Source organism: Plodia interpunctella, chromosome 28 (genome assembly GCF_027563975.2).
Source record: "Plodia interpunctella isolate USDA-ARS_2022_Savannah chromosome 28, ilPloInte3.2, whole genome shotgun sequence".
Taxonomy (NCBI): domain Eukaryota; kingdom Metazoa; phylum Arthropoda; class Insecta; order Lepidoptera; family Pyralidae; genus Plodia; species Plodia interpunctella.
Window position 1 is genome coordinate 1291016 of NC_071321.1, and position 27576 is coordinate 1318591.

Sequence of the window (27576 nt, forward strand, 5' to 3'; positions counted from 1 at the left end):
ACTACAATTTCCCAGTTGGTTTTCACATTCAAGTAGAAACGGTTCCACATACCAACACATACATCGTTTGACCTAATTTTAGTTAACATAAATCAACTATAGATACGATTGAAATATAATATATAATATAGATTCGAATGAAATTTTTTGAAAATTATCTTTTTATTTATGTGTTTTTGAGTGAAAATGTTACGGACAGAGATAGATAAAGTTGCCGTTTTGTTTATTTTGAGGTTATGTAGCAGTTTGAGCGCCAAAAACAAATTAGACTGTGGATATAAGGTTTGTGAACATTTTAGTAAATAAAAAAAAACACTATAGCGTGCAGGCTCCGACCCTGGATATCAATACATTCCTGTGCACCCCGCGTACCCCTCGTACTTGTCGCTCCCCGCGATCGCGTGCGCCGCCCGCCAGTGCGTCCGTGACCGTTCCGCGGGGAACCTGCGTCACTTGTTCCCATTTTTGTATGTAGCGTAACGTTAAAACACTTAAATTCGATTGGGAGAGACTCACCGAGGGTACTGTACCAATGTGAATATTTACAACACTACCGGCTCTGACAAACTTAAATTTGCGGGCGTCTGCAATCATTTTCTACGAAATGAACTACAAATGTAATTTTGTAAAAAAAAAATCTTTGATATACCTACTTAGCTGTAATTTACCAATTTTCAGATTTTTTTACTTATGATTATTTATATATAGATCATAACCTAAGTATACTATAGCATTAATAGGTACTGTTTGCTATAATTACTGTTCTATAAATGTATAATATTAACTGCAATTACAATACACTTTTTTTAATATCAACTATGATAACCCTTCTTTACACATTATAACCCCTTCCTCACATATTTAAAACAAAGTCCTCTCCCGCGCCTGTCTGTCTGTCTGTTCGCGATGAACTCAAAAACTACGGATTTTCTTGCGGTTTTCACTAATAGATGTATGGTTGGATGAATGATTCTTTAAGAAATTTAGGTGTTTAATGTATTATTGTGATTTTGGCCTAGCTAAGCCGGAACGCGCTGATAGTAAATTCATAAAAATGTAAAACTCTGCAACGCAAACGCGCATCGTTATAAAGTTCAATCTTGATCAGTCACTGATTATTTAGCATCGAATTTCTCTTTCCAGCAATGCCCCATGACAAGAGATGGAGCTCTCAACGTCCATCTCATACCACACTCTCACATGGACGCCGGTTGGGTTAAGACTTTCGACGAGTATTACTATGGCAGTAAGTCTTACAAGAATATCGAAAGGTCCCAGGATCGAATCCTACTCTCGCATGGCTTCTAAACCAATCTGACTCATAGTAGTTTTCATAGACCACCACTTGCTACCGGCGATGGGAAACATCGTGAGGAAACCTGCACACTGGTTGTGTATGCGTCTACTCGTCACAAGATGGCGGTCGGTACTTGTTAAATTAATGTCAGATGGCTTTAGGCGATTCGAATAAAGAAAGAAGTAGTTTAACTACTTGAGAAGAACGAGAAGAAATAAATAATAAATATATTAGGACAAATCACACAGATTGAGCTAGCCCCAAAGTAAGTTCGAGACTTGTGTTATGGGATACTAACTCAACGATACTATATTTTATAACAAATACATATATAGATAAATATCCAAGACCCGGGCCAATCAGAAAAAGATCATTTTCCATCATGACCCGACCGGGGATCGAACCCGGGACCTCTCGGTTCAGTGGCAATAACCTTAACACTGCGCCACCGAGGTCAATCGAGAGGAAACGAGAGAGTGTGCGAGTTGACACTATAAGACTTATCCTAATGTTGTCGACTGGCACATTCTGTCGCGTGAGGATTCACGCGTTCCCGGTGCTGTAACGCCACGAAACCAATGTAAAAAATATACCAATAATACATTTATGTAAATCTCTTAGGATTCAATTAAATATATCATTTATATTTATTATTGTTTCAGCTAAGTCTAGCGTCAGCTCGGCCAGTGTACAGTTGATATACCACTCTGTACTGTCGGAGTTACTTCACGACAAGCGTAGAAAGTAAATTTATTTATTTTATATATTTATTTTTATTAGCCTTACTGATATTTGGCGCCCGATTCTGAACACAGCACAGTCGAAGTTCACTTCATCAATTTTCCCCAATATTTTTCGATCGTTTTATGCAAATTTATCGAAATATAAAAGAAAATCATCGATCGATGCGTACGCTCGATCTTTTTAACGTTGTTTATCTGTAAATGCAGAAACAATAGCAGAAATGAAGAAAACTGATGAAGTGAACTTCGATTGCGTGAGAATCGGGTTAAATTAGCCATTTAATTAGAAAGCTAGCCCATTCATTAAATGCTACATCACTAGAGCCGCAGTGGAAAAAAAGTAAACTTTAAATCGCCTGTCGGATTTTAGGGTCACCCGTCTTCAAAGGGCATACGATAAACCAACTTGAAGTTTAATGTTTTGAAGTTAGTTCATTTAATAAGCACCTTAGGCGTTCAATTGAATGCCGGCGGCATTTGATGAACAGGCTACCCTTCCAATTAAATGACTCATTTCACGAGATGGCTGCGACAGATATAACCTGTTAATGATTATCAAAAAGATAAAGCATAGTTTAAGCTAGAAATATGTTTTGTCACTAGTAGTATACTTCAACTTTTTTATGAACAACAGGGATAGCCGATAGCGTCAAAGGTAGTATAGACACAGTGTAATGAGCATACAGTTCAACGACTTTGCTAGAGACGAGACTGCCGCCAGCGGCGACAATGCAGTTAGGGTTGTCACAAAATATGAAGAGAAAGAAGATATTTCATAAAAATTACATCCTTTGATTTAGCTCCTAACTTGTCATGTGGTGCGTTCCTCCTCGCACCTCTTAACAATTGCTCTGAGTGGAGGATTTCGAAATTCTACTGTAGAAAAAAGTATGCCTTGGCGCTGATACGCTACAACCGCATTCCCAAAGAGAGTTGTCGTCAGGCTGGCGCTGATCTTACAATCATAGCCAAATCTTCAAAATTTGAAGTTTTATTTTTACACGGACCCCAGGCTTCAGGATCCACAACCGTGAATACAATCGGTAGATTGATAGTTATATTTATGTCAGGTTCACCTTCTCTGAGTCGTCATACTTCTGGCGATGGTGGAAGGAACAACGGCCACCGACGAGGGTCACCTTCAGATCTCTGGTGCAGGAAGGGAGAGTGGAGTTTGCTGGAGGGTCCTGGGTTCAGAATGACGAGGCTACTGTTGATTATCTGCAGATCATTGATCAGTACACCTGGGGCTTGAGGTAGGTGGATTTGAAACGAAGATAAAATGAAATTTCTTGTCATTTGAAAACAATCCGCGTTTATTTTTATAAAAAGTGACGTTGGTCCAAGAATACCTCCTTGAGGGACACCCAAATTAAAGATGCGAGTGATTGTGGATAGACTATGTAATATGACTTAAGGGTCAAAAACGACATGTAATGGCATAAAACACAGGCCAGTCACATTTCCTTAAGTAGAGCATGATTTATTATTATGATTTACAATATACACGAAAGTAAGAGGTAGGATATAAAAGGCTTTTGATTATTTCATATATTTAGAAGTTGAATTATTCTATGGCGTGTTGGAACCAAAATCTAGAATAGGACCAATCCAAAATCCTCCCGATGCAAATAAGGTACACATAGCCTTGGTAACAATAGCATTCCCATGTTGACGTTTGTCTGTTGAATCAACGCCTTTTTTTATCGGATACCGAGCTTTTAGGCGTCACAGCCGCGACTGTACGCATAGATGAGATGAAGATGTGTTGAACTTATTTCCAGAAAACTAAATGATACTCTTGGACCTTGTGGCAAGCCGAAGGCAGCGTGGCAAATCGACACCTATGGGCACTCCAGAGAACAGGCATCTTTGTTAGCCCAAATGGGCTTCGATGGTCTTTTCCTTGGTAAAACTTACTTTTTCAAAATATGATATGCAAAATGAGATGGTCCATCCAGGATCGGCTCCCAACGGTGGAACTCCTCATTAACGCTTACTACCCGGATATTATTTTTTTGTAACGCCGTAAAATGAATATGACGATAATAAAAACTTGTGGCAATAATTTCATTTTTGTAAAAACTTCTATTGGTTCGCTAACTGACCAAACAACATGAGTCAAATTCAAATTCAAAATTCTTTATTCAATTTAGGATGATATACATCACTTATTGACGTCAAAAATTTACTTAAACTAAGTCTACTGCCGGCTTCCAAAGCGCAGATGAAGAAGAAGCGGCGCAACAAACTTCACGGCAGCCTTTTCTCCAAGGACGTCAATTAACAAATATAGGTCTTATACATTATAGTCTTATATACTAGGAGGACGAATTTACACCATTATTAAAAATGTCAAAATTTGAATGAATAAATAAAATAAAAAGAAGTTGTATTTCCATTAAATTATTGAAAATTGTCATACAAAAAAAGATATATAAAAAGCTAAATGTACAAAACGTACGTAATAACGTCATAAATCAATTACATATGTTACGAGGATACTGCACCATGCTTGGGCCAAACATTATTGTCGTTCACATAATCATCAGACTTGTAATATGCCTTTTTACAAAGTACTTCTTATATATAATATCTAAATTTTTTGTCCGGCAAATCAAGAATCCATTTAGGCAATTTATTATAAAATCGGATACAGTTCCCAACAAAAGACGTTCTAACTTTGGCTAACCGATGCCCGGGGACAAACAATTTATCTTTATTACGTAAGGCTATATCAGTGTAATCACCAACTTTTTAAAATATGTTTAAATTTTTCCGGACATGCATAATGTTGTCAAATATGTATTGAGAGGGTAAAGTTAATATATTGATATCTTTAAAAAAATCTCTAAGGGAATCCCTTTTCCTCAAACCATATATAGCAAGGATTGCTCTTTTTTGTAAAATGAAAATAGTGTTAATGGTGCTAGCACTCCCCCAAAGTAGTATCCCTTTAGGACATTAAGCTATGAAAATAACTAAAGTAAACTAATCTAGCAGTCGCCACGTCCGTCAGTTGTCTAATTCTCCTAACTGCGAATGCCGCGGAACTAAGCTTTTTAGATAGGCCATTAATTAGAGCGTCCCATTGCAATTTGGAATCAAGGGTAATACCTAAGAATTTGGTGTTTAGTACAAAATAGAAGCTGTACAAAATAAAGACCATTCAGAGTCACGTCGACGTGAGCCTGCCTAACATTGGGAAGTGTAAATTTAATAAATAAAGTATATCTTATAAGTAGGTACGTACACGTTCAAATTATGGTAACGGCTGATGAAGTAATTGGAAAAACGTCCAAATAAGAGAAATAGCACAGAGACTAGAGTCAAAAAGTGGCTGAAAGTGCAAAGTTCTTGCAAACATTTTTCATTATGGTTATATTTCAACTGCAAATCACATAATAATTCACCAAACATGCATTGGTAGTTTTGTACTAATATTTAAATACATACTTGATAATTTATTTGTTTCACAGGTCGAGTCGATTACAAAGAAAGGGAAGCCATGATGGAAGAGGACAGAATGGAGTTTATGTGGAGAGGGAGTGATGTTTTGGGTAGGTATATTTATTTTCTATAATTTATTCGTCATAATATGCATATTATCCTTACATAATATAAAAAAGACCGGAACGGTTCGCTAGTCTTAAATAAAGTCTTAGTACTTTGGAATTGTTAGATGTAATAAGAAACTCAAATAGTGATAATATTAAGCAAGGATCGAGTCAAGGAAGAAGTGCTGGCTTGATGTTGTCACGTCAAGGATAATATGCGTGACAATGGTCTGACAACTAGCGATGCCGACGACCGAGCGTTGTGGAGATGAAAAGTAGGAAAGCGGACCCTGGACTCTGCAGAAGGAACATGGAATATACTCAGAAACAGAGACACAGTGTAAAACTACTCCATGTCTCATGAAAAAATGTTTATTTATAAAATCATGATGATTTTATACAATGTGCAACATCTTTCAGCTATATGACCGACTTGTTCACCAGGTAAAATGTCAGACATAATGACACACACACTCTTCAACTTGTACAACGCTCCGGATGGTTTCTGCTTCGACTTCCTCTGCACTGATGAGCCTATTGTCGATGATGCGGACAATGTGGCTTATAACGCTGACAAGAGGGTAAGAATACGAGTATCTTTTGAGCTTGAATTATTTTTAACTTCTGCTAAATCCATTGGATTTAACCACTATATAACTACTTTTACTCATCTGTTCCTCTGGTTGACTCACTATGAGGACTGAGGGCTTTTCGTAAATCATCGTAACTCGCTTCATTGGCTTTCACAAAATCTAATTCCAACTTTCACAATTCCTTTGGAATGTTCACTAAATCCCAAGCATAACGTCATAGAATATCAAGAAGTGGGCCCTCAGACCTCGCACATGAGTTTGTTATAATCGTTGTATCTCTTGTTGTGATGAGATTAAGCCAGCAACTTCGGAATCGGGGGTTTCTTAAATTTTTAGTTTTCATTATAATTGATTAAAATGTCTGGTCCAGGTTAACGACTTCATAGCCCAAATCGAACGGCAAGCGAAGTACTACGACCATGATAATATAATGGTTACCATGGGTGGAGATTTCACCTACCAGAGCGCTGCTAATTGGTTCCTCAACATGGACAAGCTTATCAAGTGAGTTACACAGATTGCGAAGTCGATCGACCTCGAATATTATGGTGACCATAGGTGATATCACTATACGCAAAATCGCCAAACATTCTATTATGTCTATTATCTATTTAGTCCATAGACAGAGAAAACTTCATATCTTTCGTTTCACTCTAAACTAGAAAGAGAAATGCATATTTCTAATACAAGAGAAGAAACTGGATAAAGACAGAGGTATTACAACGCCCAAATTTATGAGAATTACTGAGAAGTTTTACGGAGACGGGCGTGTAGGCGTGGGTCCCGAAGCCAAAAAAATAATTGGTGACTTATCGGCACGCCTCTTCGAGACAACTGGTGAACACGGAGCTGGCAGCTTCCTGGCTCAAATAATCAGTCTTATAATTTAAAGAGGAAACGCTGCTAGCATTTTGGGCGAGCTTGTAGAATATTTAATTGTAAGAAATGAATTGTTAATATAAAAAAAATATAAATTTAAATTATATTATTTTGTTTCCAGTCACGTGAACACTCATCCAGCCAACTTGTCTGACATCAACATATTCTACTCGACGCCATCTTGTTTTCTGAAAGCCATTTATTTGTACGGAAGAAGGGACAAAGCAATTTTCACTGAAAGAGTGAGTTTCATTTTTAAAAGCTTTTATTAAACTTGCACACATACATCAGTTCATACATAATGTAACTGATGTATGGGTGCGAATTCTCTGTATGTATGAGGGTATATGAGGGAGTAACATCTTGTTACTCAATTTTGGGGTAGATTATCTTCAACCGATTGAGCTGAATTTGTATTTACATACGTAGACGACAACGCGTAGTTTGGATAGTTTGTATGACAAAGCATTATTATGATATGCATGACCTAAGGTGCAACAAGTAACTGCTCCCGACGAGGGAACTCCTTATTATGATATGCATGACCTAAGGTGCAACAAGTAACTGCTCCCGACGAGGGAACTCCTTATTATGATATGCATGTCCTAATGGCACATGGCACACAGGATCGGCTACCGACGAGGGAACTCCTCAACGGTTTACCGCGCGGGCATTATTTTTTTATCATGAGTTTATTGCAACAAGATATTTGACGACCTCGGTGGCGCAATGGTAAAGTGCTTGCCTCTGAACCGAGAGGTCCCGGGTTCGATCCCCGGTCGGGTCATGATGGAAAATGATATTTTTCTGATTAGATAGATAGATAAACATCCAAGACCCGGGCCGGGTCTTGGATGTTTATCTATATATGTATTTGTTATAAAATATAGTATCGTTGAGTTAGTATCCCATAACACAAGTCTCGAACTTACTTTGGGGCTAACTCAATCTGTGTGATTTGTCCTAATATATTTATTTATTATTTGTATCTCTGACGACTGCAAGAGCTTGTACCAAAGCGGTATTTTTGTAAAAAAAAACTTTTGTATTTTTTACAAAGCTCACATTTTATTCCCTAAATTCCCTAAAAACAACAAATGCCCCCTGTTATTTAAATCATTATATTTTCAGGAGGATCTACTGCCCTACGGCAGTGACGCCACTACTTACTGGACTGGCTTCTACTCGTCACGGCCCAGCCTCAAATTCTTAGCTAAAAGGGCACATGTGTTTTTACAAGTTAGTCTGATCATCACCATATCGAGTGTGTTGCTAACACTGGTGTCAGATTTTGATCAAGTCGCCTAAAGGCATCTGACATGACTTTTACGACTACTTACCGCCATCTAGTGGCAGGTAGTCGCATACACACTAGTGAACTAAACCGTCGACCATTGTGCAGGTTTCCTCACGATGTTTTCTTTCACCGGAAGCAAGTGGTGGTCAATGAAAACTACTAAGTATATAAGGATATGAGTCAGATTGGTACCTATACAAACTCATATGGCACGAGTAGGATACGAACCTGAGACCTTTCGATCCACAGGCGGGCGTCTTAACCATTACACAACCATCGCTTCACGTTAGTATAAAAATTATATAATGGTAAATATTATACAAGTTAATATAATAGGTGTTTAAGTAGATCAGACCATAGATCAACATAAGAAGACGAAAAAAATGTCGCATATTTACTCTTAAAACAGTTGCTACTTTTCGCTTCATTATTTTCAAGTGTTTTATTTGCTAGTCAGATTTTATTTAAAGAAGAAGTCAAACTTTATAAGTCGCCTAATGGCATCTGACATTACTTTTACGACCAGCTGCCGCGTCTAGTGGTAAATTTAAACTGTCCACCAGTGTGCAGGTTTCCTCACGATGTTTTCCTTCACCGGAAGCAAGTGATGGTCTATGTAAACTACTATACATGAGTCAGATTGGTGTACAAACTCGTGTGGCACGAGTAGGATTCCAACCTGGCGCCTTTCACAGGCATACGTAACCACTTGACCCTCACCGCTATGCTGTTCTTGACTATCAACAGCTTAGGCTGTGTGTGTGTGTGTGTGTCATCCAGAAGAGGATATTTTAGGGCGGAACCATACGCAACAAGAAAAAAACTTTTCTACTAGTTTTTTTTCCGCGGCTTCGCCAGCGTATATTTCCCACGAGAACAGTTATTTTTCCGGGATGAAAGGTACCCTATGTCTTTCTCCATACTTCAAACTAAATACATTTATTGCCAAATATCAAGAACATTGGTGGAGTAAAGCGTGACTCTTCACGCTTAACAAACAAACTTACTTTCGCATTATATAATACTAGATAAGTCCCGGGGCTTCGTTCCTGTGGGAATCGAGATATATAGCCTATATATATATACTAATAATTTTAAAAAAATTGAAATCAAAATTTTCAAACATACAAACCCACAAAATCATCAATACATCAATCAAAATCACAAACGCTTACCTCTTTATAATATTACTTAGTATAGATTAGTCAGTTACTTTTCTATGACAAATGAATGAATTTAGGTCGGCCATTTTGTTTTACCCAGGTAGTAAAACAGTTGTCAGTATTGGCGCGTTCGGGCGACTCGTACGAGCTACACGTCCTGCGCCATGCTGTCGGCCTGGTACTCCATCACGACGCCATCACTGGTAAAGCAAACTCACTTCATCTTTTGCTTCGTTTTCATCTTCTTCCTTGTTACTCGAAACAGAGCATCTACATTTTATTGGGTATTAAATACATAATTTTACATGTAATGGATCTTTGATATGAAAATAAATTAGATTCTTTATACGTTCAAGTTAAAGTAAGTTTAATAATCTGTTGCACACTAACTTAACCCTAATCTGCATTTAACCATTAGCGGCTGAATACAGGTGAAACCTGGGTCTGACCGAATATAAGCGCAATTCACCTGATGGTAAGACTAGCCGAGTCGAGACCGGCTGCAATTTGGTCCGCACTTTCGGGTTTAGCCTTAACATATATTTTTATAATCTAAAAAACCAAATAATTAAGCCTAAACATTAAACAAATATAAATAGTATTCCTTTTTTATTTAAAAAAAAAGCATTTTATTTTCACATACCTAAAAATAAAGGAATCTAAAATTGTTAAACATTAATTTTTTTATGTAAAAGAAACATTGTTATTAAATTGAAATAGTTTTTTTTTAACAGGCACAAGTCAACAGCATGTCACCAACGATTTTTTGAAAATATTGACCGAAGCCATTGATTTGTGCAGCAAAAAGATATCCAGTGTTCTTAGGTAAGTATACCTATCAGGCAGATAGAAGCGGTGGTGGTGTAATGGTTAAGACGCCCGCCTGTGGATCGAAGGGTCCCAGGTTCGAATCCTACTCGTGCCACATGAGTTTGTACACCAATCTGACTCATGTATAGTAGTTTTCATAGACCACCACTTGCTTCCGGTGATGGAGAACATCGTGAGGAAACCTGCACACTGGTCGATTATTATTGACTTGTATGTGAAATGGCAGAAGGCAATGGCAAACCACTCCATTAATAATGCCAAGAAAGTTGCTGTGTGTGTTTTATTCAGGCAATGGCAAACCGCTCCATTCATAATGCCAAGAAAGTTGCTGTGTGTGTGTGTTTCATTCCACGTAATGACCACGACCCTCAGCCATGAGGAATACGACTATGAAGAAGAACATAAAACCTCTATCTTCTTCTTCATAGTCATGCTATATATATTTATATAATAATGAATTATCATGGGAACTGAAGCGTTGTGGAATTTTGTCTAAACTAACACTCACGAAGCAGTTATGGTGGCGCTAGACGAAGCAGTTCTCTATGAAAATTAGGCTTCAATAATGGTTGTTTCCAGTTATCTCACACCGACGTGGGGCGGAGGAAGGCGGTCCAAGAATCATCAACAGTTTATCATCTGCCACCAGACTAACATGAGTCAGTGTAGAGTAAGTCCTTCACCTGTTTAACTATACTTATACAGGGTTACTGGTATCTAACGCATAACCTTCCAAAGGCATATAAGACTAACATCTTTTGTTCTACGACTTTTGTCTAAACGTGACAAATAGGTACATTTATTTTCCTTTTCTTAGTTTTAATGTCATTTCTATAGAACGTTAACTCTATTCGACTCCGCTACACAACGCTACTGTACTGTCTCGTGTTGCTCGGCTATTACATAGAGTTAACATGTGTAGAATCGCGAATTAGATTGTTTTTTTTTTACGAAAAGTCGTAGAATAAAAGTTGCTTGTTTTGATGTACCCAAGTAGTCTTTAGGAGGTTTTGCGTTTGATACCAAGCAGTGACCTGTATACTAATATTATAAACGCGAAAGTCGGGTTGTCTGTCAGTCTGTCTGTTTCGCTTTCACGACTAAACACTTGGACCAATTATGATGAAATTTGATATGCGAGTAGTTAAAGAAAGCCGTTCAAACATTTTACCTACCAGGTAACTAATGAAAAAAAAAACAAAAATCAATCTGACTCGACTATTTGGGAAATATCCAATTACGACATAACCTAAAATATTTTCAGTTCTTCGAAACCCAGACGTCCACAATTCTCCTCATATACAACCCGCTGAGTGTGAAGACCTACTTCCACGTGAGACTACCAGCCGTTGCACTGCACTACTCCATCAGAGATTATAACGGTCAGTGTGACGTGTCAAACATTATTTTCGCGCCAAAACAATGTTAGTAAGGACTGAATGATACGATTTAGTAGCACGACACGATGCTGACTGATTGACTGATGTCTTTAAAGTATATATCTAACTATTTTATACTTATTTATTTAACTTTTATCGATGTTATTATTATATCCCACTTAACCACCTTTGTGTGAAATAACATCTCGAGATAACGTAATTTCCATTAAAGTATTATCGTGTTCAGAAGACATGTATGTTACAGTAAAAGTCCGAACTAAGATAAATCCTAAGATTTATCAGAAAAACCTACAGTTTACCAACACGTGATGTTAAAAGTTCACACAGTTCTGTGATCATCGCTCAATTTGGACTTTTACCTCTATTCGCTTGGTGAATATTAGGATTTACCACACAGGCACGGTAAATGTTGAATAAGATATGATTTTTACGACTACTTACCGCCATCTAGTGGCAGGTAGTCGCGTGCACACTAGTGAACTAAACTGTCCACAGTGCACACTAGTGAACTAAACTGTCCACAGTGCACACTAGTGAACTAAACTGTCCACAGTGCACACTAGTGAACTAAACTGTCCACAGTGCACACTAGTGAACTAAACTGTCCACAGTGCACACTAGTGAACTAAACTGTCCACAGTGCACACTAGTGAACTAAACTGTCCACAGTGCACACTAGTGAACTAAACTGTCCAGTGTGCAGGTTTCCTCACGATGTTTTCCTTCAACGGAAGCATGTGGTGGTTTATGAAAACTACTATATATGAGTCAGATTAGAATACAAACTCATATGGCACAAGTAGGATACGAACCCGAGACCTTTCGATCGACAGGCGGGCGATCATTGATTGATCATTGATTTCAGATGATGAAGTGGACTATCAGTTAGTGTCTCTGCCGACGGCGGTCATCAACCTCCCAGGCCGGAGCATCACCACGATACAAGAACTAGTCTTCGAAGCTGAGAACATCCCGCCGTTGGGCTATTCCGCGTTTCTCATAAACTCCATTAGGGATCCACTGGTATAATACTTCGGTTCCTGTTTTAGAATACGTCCAATACATATCCTCCCATATAATGCGATTAAGAGATGACAGCCTTGACAGATGACAGGTAACAACAGCAGTTCCAAAGAGAAATGTGTTATAATGACGGTCGTAATATTACAGATAATTTTATTTATTTACTAGTCTTTAAAATGTGAAGATGTCGACCTTCGTGGCATGGTCTCCATATGCTCCGCCTGCTATCTAGAGTCCCCGGGTTCGATTCCTAGCAACAATCGAGATCACAAATATTTGTCTGCGGTTCTGGATGCGTTGTGCCCGTTTCTGTGTTTGTGACCGTCAAACCCGCGATACTAGCACAGGAGTAAGGAATCGATAGAAAGGAAGCTTATTATATTTTAGTAAGCTTGACTTGAGGAGATTTTGAGTCTAACAAATTATTTATTAGATTTACACCTCCCAATCTAACTACTATTTTTTTTTTAATTCTTTCTATACTACGAGTGTTGGATATGCCTAACTGGCCAACCGTATCAGGCAGATTTATGTATCTGTCAATTACAGTATGATAGTTTACCAGAAAGTTTATTTACAGGCTGAAAACAAACAGACGAATTCTGACAACTTGGATCAAGAAGTGACGCCATATATATCAAACGAGGTAATTGTATATGACATAATAACTTTTCCCCCACTAATCTCTCAAGAGAAGACATTGTATTTGTAACTTGTTCCCGCGTAAATTACGTACAAATGAGAAAAGTAGAAACGTGGTAGCTTTGGTAAACATCATTTAATTTAGAATATGACGTGAAAAAGTGCCTGTGAAAGCCTAATTTCTGAATAAATGATTTGATTTTGATTTGATTTTTGAAAAGTTTCTTAGTTTTCCTTACTATTTTGTATAGGTACTTATGTATGTAAAAATTCAAAAAATCTCCAAACATCAAAATCAATTCGCTTCTGCCAATTTCCTTTGGTCCATTTCCATAACTAATATATTTATTCTTATAAGTTTTTCAAAAATGACATTTCTGATACAAGCTTTATTAACGGCAAGGAGATCTTGTGCATCAAACGCGTGACATACAAACGATGTCCATTATTGCCCATGCAGTGAACCGTTGAGTCCTCTTGTCGGGATCCGATTCTGGTCTACCATCAAGTCATGTTTATCATAATAATGCATTGTCATCCAAATTAAGCGTGTCACAAAATTTCAGCGCATTCGGTTATATATATATATATATATATATATAATGAGTATTATTATAAATCCGTAAGTTTGTGAGGATGTATATTTGTTACTCTCTCACGCAAAATCGACTGGACGGATTGTGATGAAATTTGGTACACGGGTAGAATATAACCTGGAATAACACATAGGATAGTTTTTATCCCGAAATTCCCACGGGAGCGAAGTCCCGGGGTGAAGTTAGTGTTTCATAAATTTGTCCACAGTACATGAAAGTGACAGTGAACAAAGACACAGGCCTGCTGGAGACCATCTCACATATGGACGGCATCAAGCTACAGATCTCACAAAATTTCCTATACTACAGGTAAGCCCGGCTTCGCACGAGGTCTACTTATCTTTGGAAATAAATTAAACAACATTAAAAACTGCATAAAAATAATTTGTTTTGACCCACTTGCTTGCTGGATAAATAGCTTTTTACGCTTCAAAAATTGTGCATTTCGTAAAATATGCACTTGTCAAAATGTCAAATTCAAATTCAAAATTCTTTGTTCAATTTAGGATGATATACATCACTTATTGACGTCAAAATTACTTAAACTAAGTCTACTGCCGGCTTCCAAAGCGCAGGTGAAGAAGAAGCGGCGCAACAAACTTCACCGCAGCCTTTTCTCCAAGGACGTCAATTAACAAATATAGGTCGAATATTAGTATATTATTATTAATGTGAACGTTTCTGTTTTAAATAATTAGAACACGGGGTCCATTTTTTCGCATAATTTATTTTGCTCTATTGTTCTTTGGCATAAAATACTTTGGAATTTTAACCTTTCAATATCGAAAAATGTGAATTTTGCTTGCGGATAATTAGGTATCTGCAATGCACAGGTATCTGCCACAGAGATCTTTGCAAACATATATTTAGGTCAATTAGAAAAAAATTACGAGTGTCTATTGTAAAGCCGGGTCGGCAGCACCAATTTTCTAATATAACATGTTATAAAATCACGTTAAGAAAACCGGCCGTCCGCTGCGCCTATTGTTGTTATGTTTTTGTACTCCTTATTGCGGTGTGCTGCCCTACGTCTTTATTTATTGAGCGCTAACACAAAATGAGTCACTTCCCCTACGCGGGGATGTTATCCATTCGGTTCGGAAAACATGTTCTTGTTATTTTTCTAACATAACTGTTTGGCCACCCCTCTAATAGGTTAGTAAAACATGTTTTTGTGTTAGCTAACACAAACGAACACTGGCTTAACTCGTGTATTAAATCAGTATTCTGTTTAATAGCCAGGCTCAGCAGCAGGGACAACAATCTGGCGCGTATACCTTCAGACCAGACAAGGACAAGACTACTCCAGTAAGTTTGTTATACTGCCAAACAGGCTAGCAGTTCACTTGACGGGAAGTGGTTACCGCAACCTATATCTCTAAGCTGCCTCTCGATCGAAAATGTAATCGAAGAAAAAGGAGATTCTAGGCTATGGCTAGCCTCTAATCTATAGCTAATCTCCTATTTTCTTTTATTCAATTGAATCGCCATTCCTTCAGTAGTTAAATGCGCGGATTTCAATAACTTTGCTCAGTCAGAGTTTAAATGTTTTCATCGCTTTTCTGCTCATTGCTAATCAGAATGATTACTTTATACGTTACAAGTTTGTGTTTCATCAAAACACATATACTGAGTGTTGGGGTAAACAAGTTTATTTGTAATCACAACGATGATGTAAATGGTGTCTCACTATTCTCACCAGGTCTCAGAGAAGGCTTCCTTTCAAGTGATCCGGGGCTCGCTGGTGAAAGAGATACGGCAGAGATTCAACGACTGGGCGACACAGGTATGAACATTTTCATTTATTGTTTCATAGAAGTCAATAATAGTAATATTTAGGCTTCCGTCTTACGTTTACTCGTAAAAGAGTGTGGATTTCCTCAAGATATTTTCCTTCGCCGATAGCAAGTGGTGGTAATCCACTATGGTATAGAAATTCATGTGATACAACTCACGATTAGGATTCGAAACTGAGACATTCTGATCACAGGCGGGAGTTTAACCACTGGATCAACATTATTTTTATATTTAAAAAATGGTAAGCCCTTCTGGCATAATAGGGACCAACACTGTTTGAATGAGTTTCTTTCGGCATTTCTTCTCAGCAGTGGTCGTTCCGAAATGCTAGTAGTTTGTAGCTTTGGTAAACATCATTTAATTTAGATTATGACGTGAAAAAGTGCCTGTGAAGGCCTAATTTCTGAATAAATGATTTGATTTTGATTTTGATTTTTTCCGTATATCTGAAATCACTACTTTAATGATCTCATTTATTCCCATATAGATCATCCGACTGTATCGTGGTGAAGAATTTGTAGAACTTGAGTGGATCATCGGTCCAGTGCCAATAGGGTAAATATCTGCAAACGTCGCTACAGTGTTAGGATACCTAAATATCATTATTACTTGAACAGTTTAGATGCAATTATAGGTCATTATGACAGTCACTCACTTTAATATTTTTATAGATTTAAACTTAGTGAACATAAAATAGATTAGTTTTTATATTTTTTAGGTTTAGATTAATTTCCGAATTGTTTAAAATATTTGTGTTTTAGCACGGACCTCGGCAAGGAGATTATAAGTGTGTTTAGTACTAACATTAGCAACAATGGAGAATTCTTCACGGACTCCAACGGAAGGCAGATGATGAAGAGATCCTGTTGGAACGACAGCACCAGTAAGTCTCTCTCTCACTCTCTCTTTATCTCTTCTTCGTGTGTTTCTAGTATCACTCCCGCTTGTGATTGTCGTGCAATTAAACACTTTCCGGGTCTGTGTAAAAATAATCTTCAAATTTTGAAAATTGCTTGCTTTTATTAATGAACGATTTTTAATAAGTTAAACATGAACCATGTCTTTGAGAAAGCCGTTGTTTCCTATCAGACATCAGTGATGTTCTTGTCACCTCATACGATATCCGCGGTAGGAAATAGAGTATGATTTTAGAATAGGACCTCTCACCGTACTACATATTATAATATTATATATTATGTGTGTGTTAGTCTAAAGAATTTATAATATGGATTACTGGCGTCTGTATTTGGGTTTTGTACCTACTCTACTTTTATGTAAATACCTGAAATAAAATGAATGCATTTATTTTACGTTATATAACGAAATAGTAACAATATTGGACAAAGAATTGATTCGCAGATGGCACCCCAATGAACTGAATTATGATAAAAGTCACAATACTTATTTCATTATTTCATCCCAGGTCAGCTTCAGAAGAAATCTCTACCTTCATGCTATTACCCCGTCACCTCTCGGATCTGCATTCACTCGGCCAACACCAGCGTAGAGATGTGTGTGTTGACAGACAGACCTCAAGGAGGAACCTCTTACCAGGACGGACAGATTGAACTGATGGTTTGATATCTTTATCTTACAGCAGTTTTCCTTATCTCTCAAGTAATGACGCCGCAAAACCCCTGATCAGCGAAAAAATAAAAATATTGACATCACAGCCGATCACCTGCTTAAGGCTCTATGGCTGTATCCCTGAGTCACCTCATACGACATCTACAGGAAAATGGGACTATTCTATCATAGATCCAATAAGTAGGTTAATCACCATCAATATGCATGTAACTATGTTATTTTTGTTGTCAAGACATTTGTTCTTCGAGCGTCTCAGATACAAATACAACGTCATCGATGTATGCGAATACTTTGTGGTCAAACTCTGAATAGTTAAAATAAGAGTCCACCAATTTATGTTGGTACATTAATCAATCCAAATGACATAGATTTAAACTGATATGTGGTACGATAAAAACTAAAATGAAATATTACCCCAGTGCACTTATTCATATTCAGATTTGTCAAAAGCTTTTTGACAGATCGATATTAAGATATTTAATTTGATCAACCTCTACGATCGTACCGCAACTAGATGGTTGAATCTCCTTCATAATATATCCCATTTTGAGCACTAAGAGTGATAAATATTTCAAGAAGCAAGTGAAATTTGTCAAGATGGCAAGTTAAAATGTAGGTATGTGCCTACTTCCACGAAAAATAGGCGTGATAACATGCACGTATATCTACTAGGTTCATAGAAGACTGCTGACTGACGACAGTTTTGGCCTGGATGAGACGCTGAATGAGGAGGCGTACGGAGTCGGCCTTGTGGTGAGGGGGAAGCACAGAATCATATTCGGGAACTTCAGACAGAATGGTGAGATACAATACGAGCTGACCAGTTGTTGCACAATAAAGTCATTACAAACTTGAATAATTTCCTCCTCAGCTGATGAGCTGACGTTTTCTGAGCGTGTGAGCCAGTTGGCGCGGCGCTGGCAGATGGAGCCCTGGGTGTTCCTCACGGCCGGGGACAAGGTCAACAAGAGGAAGTGGCAGAACGTCCGGAGCAAGCGGGTGAGGTCGCTGGGTTGGCGTTTCTTCTCGTGATCATTTTACATTCAAGTCAAAGTTTATTTAGATGTAATTAGACCTTCACAGGTATTTTATGATATTAAATTATATAGGAATTTCTTGCTACAAACTACCTACTGACATTTCGGAACGACCACTGCTGAGAAGAAATGCCGAAAGAAACTCATTTAACAATGTTGGTCCCTATTAGGGCTTACGATTATTGTCTTTTATATTATTTTTCTTGTAATATAACAAATCTTGTTATGATTGTGGTGGAGTGCTGATAAAAAAATCTTATCTTATTCCTCTAACATTTAGCCTGACTTAGTTTTAGCATTTGGGCATTTCATTCAAAATGCGCATAATGCCTTATATTAGGAGAATGTATAAAAGTTGTGACAAAAAGTATTCTTTGATTGAATTTAAATTGCTGTAAATATGTCCTTATGGAAACTGTACAGGGGAATCGTGTAAGTCTTTAATTTTTTTACTGACAAGCGTTTAAAATTTTGAGTAAATGGTAATGATGTTTATGGTAAATTAGATAATGGTGAAGGTGTATAAGTACCGTAAAGTGTTGAAACGTTTAAGGCTAAGGAAGAAACCTGGAAAACGCTCAGATGAGAGAGAGACTTACTTTCATCATAATCATCATCATCTGCAGCCCTCCGTGACCAACTGTAGGGTACCCGTATAGCTACTTTTTATAAAGCGATCACAGCGATTTGATTTGTTTTATTCAATCGAATGACAGATTCAGAAATTATTTATTTATTTATAAAGTCACTCACTGCACTAACAGTTGCCCAAGGCGTGCAAGGAGCCAAAAATATATATTAATTATTATTATATGAGAAATAGTAATATTTTAGTTTTTTTTTAATAAGTAATATTTTATTTATTTGTAATTATAACAGTATTTATGGCCAGACTAAATAATTCTAAATAATTAGTTATTTGTTTGTGATAATGAAGCCAAATTGATAATAAAATATTATAATTACCATTTCTAAAATTAACTTCTATATTACTTCAGAGTAATGGTAAAATACGGTAATTATGCAAATGGTAATTAGGATTTTAAACATTTTGTTGTTTATACAGTTCTTTATACGAATATTTAAATTTTTACCTACTTCACCAAAAAATAGATAATAAAACATATTCATATAAACGTTCAGTTAAAAAAATAAACATTCACTTATCATAAAAAATTACAAATGGTAATTAGGCAATATTTTGACCAAACCACAACGACGACGAAAGATTTAAAAATGGCGCCTAAAATTCTGATCTTTAAGGCGTGTATTATCCTTGGCCGCCGAGCGCAGACAGGTGCAAACTCGTTTAGCCAGTTAAGGGTATGAAATCTCAAATTTTTAATTAGTAAATTAAAGCGAATATTTTTTGAACGATAATTATAAAGTTTACTGAGGACATACTTTAAGTACCTTAATAATTTATGCTATTTATTTAATACAACATAGGTATAGGGCTAAAGAAACTATTCCTATTTAAGAATATTAAACTATAATTATATTCTTCAAAGGAGATTTATCTATATTGAATAAAAACATGATGTAAATGTAAAATGGGACATGAATGGTAATTAGAATTCGGATGTTTGAAAGCAAATTTCTCCTAATTAAATGAACAATTAAGGCTTCTAATAGTTTAGTTTAGGTTCGTGATACATATAGTTGTAAGGTAGTATAATCAAAAGGTAAAAATTTTCTCTGTAAAAGATTCTTTAAGTATCATTCGCCGCGCAATATGCAAATTCTTAAAGCAATACCCATTAAATCTACCAAAGATACTACAACAGATGCCGAAGTCTACTAAAGATGGCTTGCGTAGTGGAGGAAATAAAGTGGACTGAGCTCAGACGCTCTGATAGAGAGAGTTTCAGATAATACTTCGACATTTTGCGTCACTTATCAAGAAATTTTGATTCGTTTCAGTATTCCCCGCTATACATGCACGGTCTGCCTCGCAACATTCATGTCCTGACGCTGGAGCCGTGGAAGTCCGGTTCTGTCTTGTTGAGACTGGAGAACGTGTTGGAGACGGCTGACAGAGGTCGGTGTTTACAAATTACAAAGTAAACAACAATATTCCGATAAAAAAAGAGTGATATTTTCTATGTATCATTTAAGAAACACCATTTTAATACTATATGTTCATTATGCTATATTTAGAAGTAGCTTTTGCCCACGGCTTCACCCGCGTTTGTTATCCGCTATACAACCATGAAAACCGCATCCAACTCCACGTTTTGCTTGATGCACGAACAAACATACAGACAGACAGAAAAAAGTTTTGCCTTCTATTTAGTCCCAGACCCTCCATAATTATATTTCTTTAATAAATTATTATTTTATAAGTATATTTAATAATTGGACGACCTCGGTGGCGCAGTGGTAAAGTATTAGCCTCTGAACCGAGAGGCCCCGGGTTCGATCCCCGATCGGGTCATGATGGAAAATGATCTTTTTCTGATTGCCCCGGGTCTTGGATGTTTATATATATATATATATGTATTTGTTATAAAATATAGTATCGTTGAGTTAGTATCACATAACATAAGTCTCAAAATTACTTTGGGGCTAGCTCAATCTGTGTGATTTGTCCTTATATATTTATTTATTTATAAGTATCTCCTATATATACAGACATAGCTCACTTACAATTTTATGATTATGTATTAATAAATATATACTTATCAGCAAGCGATGAAACAGGCACTTAATATACCTCCCAATTTTGAGTGTGTCATTTATTTAGTATTTTCTTTATCATCTCACCAAATCAGCAAGCCACAGACCAGACAAGGTCGAGGCCGGCGAGGAGTTCTCCCCCAAGTCAGCTCACATCACCGTGGACATCCGCAAGATCTTCCTGTTGCCGGTAAAGGCGATTAGGGAGACCACGTTGGCCGCCAACCAGTGGCTGGACGACGCGCGGCAGATGGACTGGAGCACCAGGTGAAATGTTTTGTCACTATCGCACTTTATAGTATTAGTCATTGGCAGAAAGAGACGAAACATGCTTTAGCAGTGTGCTTTAACTTTTTTATGAAAACCAGGCTAGACATACATAGCAGTATCATATATCTCTTTACATTATTAATTACTTTATTCAAATCGCATAAAGGCATCTAACTATTACTGTATTGATGTGTAAGTGACAATTCAAGTAATAAATTAAATGATATTAAATAAATATTTGCAGTGTCCTAGGATCTTTTGCAGTATTACTACTACTTATCTATTGCACTGCCTCTCTCACTCGCCCTTCAAACCGGAACATAACAATGCAAGCACTGCTGTTTGAGGGCTGAGCTGAAATAGATTAGAGTTAGGTACACATCCAGACGACCTTTGTACAAAATTGTCTACTTTGGGTTTAGGAATATTTTCTAAGACTAGCTTTGTTTTGTAAATAAAGTTTTATATTGAATTTATGATTTTGATTTTCAGATACGTGTACAGCGGCGGGGATGATGGAATACTACCTGAAGATATCGACTATGGTGAAGATAAATCCGTGAGGGTCCAGGAAACCAGTGAGTCCGGAATTCGTAAACCTATAAAAATATGAGGGATGTCGAAAAATTACAAAAAAATCATAATGCTCAAAAAAAAAATTAAAATGGTCCATATCCTGGATTGATTGTTCTCCGAAATACTTCTTGTTTGTAGCTTTTTCCAATAAAATGTAGACTAAGTACGTCACTCCACAACTCTTGCAACTAACTCAATACAAAAGATTGTTAAATAGTATTTATTTAACAATCTGGTGAAGAAGTTTGGCCTAAGCTAAATATATCGATCAACGATATAAGAATACTTAGTTAAAAATTGCTTCAGTTTTGCTTCATACCATCGATATATGTTATAAATGAGAAAGTCACGCTGTCACGTCTAAACCACTGGGCCGATTTTTATGAAATTTGGAATTGATCTAAGGTCAAACATAGGCTATCATGGGCGGGCAAAAGCTAGTGAGATATATAAAATACAGATAGATAAATAGATGATCTCTTCATTGCACCATTTACAATACAATTATAAGATTTAAAAGGTTGTTGTTAATGATTATGGTGATACATACTATATACATATTACAGGCACGACTTCAGATGAAGAAGCAGACTACGGTAGAAACAGAAAGAAACACCCGCAACACGCACACACAACTACAAGCAGACATAAAAAGAAAAATCTTCATTACGATTATGATAGAAAGAAGCGGAGCGCAAATTTCACTGAAAATGTCACTGAATTTACCAATGATACCAAGCTTGATAGGAAAGATATAAGTAATACTTTTAAAAAAGTTAATGATACAAAAGTTGCAAAAGAAATAAAAGAACGTAATGTTACTAAAGATATTGATGTGGCTGAGAAGAAAGCTAAACTAGTTGATGTTGTTATAAAAAAGCAAAAAGTAAAAAATCGTTTGAGTGTTAATTCAGATGTGAGATCTTCTGAAGAAGAGTTTGAATATTCGAGGAGTTATCGGAGGAAAATGGAACGAGGTAGTTTAAAAACTAGTAGGGCAGCAGGTAATTTGTATACATTTGAGCTCGTAGAGTAACTTTGTCCTAATCGGAAACAGAAAAAGCTAAAAACATTGTATCCTTCGTATCTCTTACGAGAGAACGCTCAAATCTTTTGTGTCTCATTATGTACTTGTTTTCACAACGCCTATTTTGTCAATTTTTATGACAAAAGCCTAGGTAACAATAGTATTCCCAAGGAAGGTTGACGTCAAGCAGGCGATCGGTTGTGAAATAATAGCCGAATCTCGATTCTCATTTGCCTACGCTAGATCGTCGTCTTTGTTACAGTTCCACCAGAAACTGACGACGCAGACGACGGAGTCACCAAGTCTATATACGAGATGTACTACAAGACGAAGCCCAGGTCCAGGTATAACAAAGTAAAAGAGTATTTAATTTCCTTTTTCTTACGGAATCTTTCGAAGAGGCTTTTGTGCAGCATGGCACTTACTGGGAATGAAATGATGCTAATATTATAAATGTGAAAATGTGTTTGTTTGTCCGTCTTTCACGTCAAAACGGAGCAACAGGTTGACCTGAATTTTGGTTTGGTGATAATTACTTAGTTGAAGAGTCGCGTTTGAGCAATAGCTTGTTAAAACTAAATAATATTATATAGGTATTTAGTTTCACTTAAAATGTAATGCTATAAATCTGTTTTACCTAAAATTAATTTAAAAAAATGGTCTAATGTTTTTTGACATGGCTTTTGTTTATTACGTACTGTGCAATAAACATAAATAAATAAATATCCCAGGTCTTTCAAGCCGTTCATAAGGAATTCCGAGGAGGACTCGACTCCGAGACTGAGGAAGGAGCCCAGAGATCAGGGCAGATACAGGAAGCAAGAAGACTACGATTCTGTTGAAGTGACTACTAGAAGAGCTAAGAGAAAACGGTACTTACTTTGCACGAAATACCTATTACGAGTGCCTATTTTTTTTTTGCACGTGAAATCATCAATACATTAAAAAGATCGTCATCCTGAGATAATTTTTCTCGAGATAAAAAATCGTCTGCTTTACTTATTTGAAGAGATTTTTTCGGGTTTTTTTGTAAAAGAAAATTTTACATATTTCAACCGCACGCAAACGAAGTTGCGATTACAGCTAGTAAGAGGTAAAAATAGACACGTTTTACAAGTGACAATACCTTATCCCGTCTTATATTAACGACAAAAATTGTGTTATTTTTTATGACATTCAGTGTAAATACATGTTTGGATACTGGCAGTACTTATTTATAGAAGGAATATAATCTGTGATCTGGAGTACTTCTTTCGTAGTTTGAGGAAATGACAAGATTTGTTTTCGAATTATTTAGCCTTTTTAAACCTTAAGATGTTTGAAAGACAATAAAATCAAATTTAATATAAAACTATGTTATACAGAGCCAGAAAGAATCGCAGAATGGACCCAGAGGATTTCTTCGACTACAGAAAACTGAAGGACTTTAGTGTGGAAGACAGGATGGAGGACAGTCTGAAGAGGGACGCTGATGGCAGGCGATCTAGAGGTATAACACAATCAATCAATCAATCAATCAATCAATCAATCAATCAATCAATCAATCAATCAATCAATCAATCAATCAATGAATCAATCAATCTAAGAACGAGGTTCTTGTCAACGGAGTACCTATTTTCCATTCTACTAAATTTCCTGCCACAGATTTTACCTTACTTACTTTTAGGTATAACACATGTAGAACTAAATTTGATCCGAGATTGAATCCATTGTAATATTCGGGAAAGCTAAATTGTCTTACAGGAGTACCAACCAAACCTTATACCATAGCCCATTCGCTGCACCCGGGCGCTCCAAACGACCTAGTTTTTCTATGGGTGTGCACCGATATAACTTGGTAGCCTACTAAATGCGAAATTTGATCTGTGTATCCTACTAAATGAAAACGTGAGGATGTATATGTGTATGTTACTGTTTCACACTAAAACTACTAGACCGACTGTTATAAAATTTAGTACACGGGTAGTATGTATAACCTTAGGGTACTTTTTATCCCAAAATACCTACGAGAGCGAAGCCCTGCGAAAAAAATTAATAAATGTGGCACACTTGTAAATGTACTAAATTTAATTAAAATCCGTTCGCGTTTTGCCATTGTCTTTAACATAAAACAAAAACAAGAGACGCCACAAGTTACTGCCTTGTGGAACTCCACATTTCATATCACGTTTTCAGGTACATCGCGACCGATAACACGGCTGAAACGCCGCAAAGATTCATATGACTCCACTGAATATGATGTTCCTAATGTGAGCTTCGAGCGTGAACAGACCAATGACGATGACGAAGGGCGCGGTGGAGGGGAGAGGAAGAAGCGGTAATTATCTTTTTAACCAAACAGAGGCGATCGCCAATTTAACAATAAAGCAAATTTTGAAAATGCTTCCGGAATCACATCAGACACATTTAACACAGATATATATACACCTCCAGTACAACTAAAGAAATGCAAGATAATTTTTTGTCTATTTCACAGGGCAATGCCAAGTGACGAGGTCGACCCAAAACTCGAGCCATATAGCGAGGACTCCGAAGAATATCTAGTGACATTGAGACCCACGCAAATACGTACCTTCGTCATTTGGTTTCAGACTGTAAAGAAAACAGCGTAAATAGAATAGGTCCTAGATAATGCCCTGAGGGACTCCGTATTTTAAACTTCAAAATATCATCGAATTTTATTTTGGTTAACTAGTTATTCGTTTAAATGTTATTTAAAGCCAGTCATGTAAACTAATTATTTTGTTGTGATTAATATAGTAACCGTAAGTTTATATTGGTTGAGGGAATCGAATGCCTTTGAAATATATATAAATTAGCTAGAATAGTAGAACAAGCAAATAGATATATCAAGTCATCCCAATCTTCGTTGTCATGTTTGGTGGTTCAGGCAAATTACTAAACCACTTATAAATATGACAAGATATCCGACACGTAAATTCAAATATATATCTCGTCTCTGCATGGATGGCATCCTGTTACGTTCGGGGTTGCGATGCCGCGAGGCCCAGGATCAACGATAAAATAAAAGCTTTTTGAAGATTATGATTTTACAACCGGCCGCCTGCCTACGTCGACCCTCTTTGGGAATGCTGTTGTCTAGGCTGTGTCCCTTAGCCGTCTTTAATGCAGTATCTAATGCAATTAATAGGTATAGGATAGAATATTTCCAGTATAGGATATTTCGTGTTGTATGTACGTACACTAGTTATGTATACATATAACGTGATTAAAGAATTTTATTACGTAAGTAATTATATGTTACTAGATGACCCTAGAGCTTCGCTTCCGTGGGAATTTTGGGATAAAAAGTACCTTATGTATTATTCCAGGTTATATACTACCCGTGTACTAAATATCATAACAATCCGTCCAGTAGATTTTGCGCGAAAAAATAACAAACACACATTAGTAGGACAACCAATCATTATGCAAAATATATTTTCATGTTGTTATACTTCATTTTTAAGCCACTCGGGAAAAAAAAAAACGTGCTTTCGTGTTTGTGTGGCAACGGAGCACTACTGAGCAATGGGGCATGGACTCTTAGTGCGCTTATATATTTCGATCTCATTGTATGCCGACTTTTAAAAGCGTAGGCATATTGGATAGTTATATCTCACGTGGCCACGCTAACCACGCGAGTCTTGTTTTCTTTTCCTTGTCTTTGAAATTAATCATAGTTTTACGATGTTATGAAAAACAAATTTGTATTAAATATTTTTATTTAAATAAATTTTATATAACAACATGTGTCCGCTACCACCCAAATGAGATTTTTTTTTCTATGGCGTACCACAAAACCCCCTATAAATAACTCATACAATAAATCATATAACTATATTAAAATCATAACCATGTTTTCATTTCGATCGCCATTTAGTATATACTGAATGGTTATATATCCATTTGGTATATACAGGGTTACTGGTGTCTAACGCATAACCTTCCAAAGGCGCATAAGCTACATAGAGACTAACATCTTTTGTTCTACGACTTTTGTCTAAGCGTGATAAATACAAAAAAAAACCTTTAAGTTTTAATGTCGTTTCTATAAAACGTTACCTCTATGCCCGATTCCGCTACATAACGCTACTGTACTGTCTCGTGTTGCTTGGCTATTACATAGAGTTAACATGTGTAGAATCGCAAATTAGATTGTATTTTTGTTTTGATGTACCCAAGTACCTATAACGATAACCCTGTATATGTTATGGTGTGGTTATATATCCATTCAGTATATTTACATTCACCACTTATAAAATATTATAATGTAATCTGACATATAAACTGCAAAATAAATTTATTTGCCAGTTAGCTCTATCCAACACTATCTGTTTGATATATCACATAGGCTATCAGACACTTTGAGAAACGGGTCATTTATTAAGAAATATAAACCAAAAATAAACTGTATGATCAATGTAGTAAAGTTCAAAATTGAAAATTCGTACATATCCTCGACATATACATCTGTAGTGCTCGATTTAACAACATTCAATGTCACTCTCTCGCTAGCACATTTGAATCAGTGGGGTGTGACTGCGGTTCGGTAAAAATCGAATTTGAAATTCTTAAGTAA

At 36.6% G+C, this 27576-nt stretch overlaps 1 protein-coding gene across 5 annotated transcripts; it reads left to right on the forward strand.

The window, feature by feature from the left end:
- On the forward strand, positions 1-27129 carry LOC128681796 (lysosomal alpha-mannosidase-like). 5 transcript variants are annotated; one of them, XM_053765982.2, is made up of 33 exons: positions 2-282; positions 1144-1246; positions 1960-2041; positions 3111-3296; positions 3825-3949; positions 5520-5600; positions 6042-6178; positions 6561-6694; positions 7191-7311; positions 8201-8308; positions 9630-9732; positions 10264-10354; positions 10940-11030; positions 11625-11742; positions 12626-12783; positions 13364-13429; positions 14230-14330; positions 15260-15329; positions 15724-15807; positions 16306-16373; positions 16580-16701; positions 17242-17393; positions 18078-18204; positions 18277-18404; positions 20366-20483; positions 21217-21388; positions 21884-21969; positions 22534-22944; positions 23257-23338; positions 23726-23866; positions 24359-24483; positions 25170-25311; positions 25471-27129. In XM_053765982.2, exons 1-33 carry the CDS (start codon positions 187-189, stop codon positions 25604-25606), a joined length of 4065 nt encoding a protein of 1354 aa, XP_053621957.1. In that variant the 5' UTR covers positions 2-186; the 3' UTR covers positions 25607-27129. The 5 variants fall into 5 exon arrangements, with proteins under 5 accessions (XP_053621959.1, XP_053621957.1, XP_053621958.1 ...); XM_053765981.2 differs by having other exon boundaries at positions 3-282; positions 22534-22971; XM_064436884.1 differs by lacking the exon at positions 2-282 and adding an exon at positions 421-521 and having other exon boundaries at positions 22534-22971.
- The last annotated feature ends 447 nt before the right edge of the window (positions 27130-27576 follow it).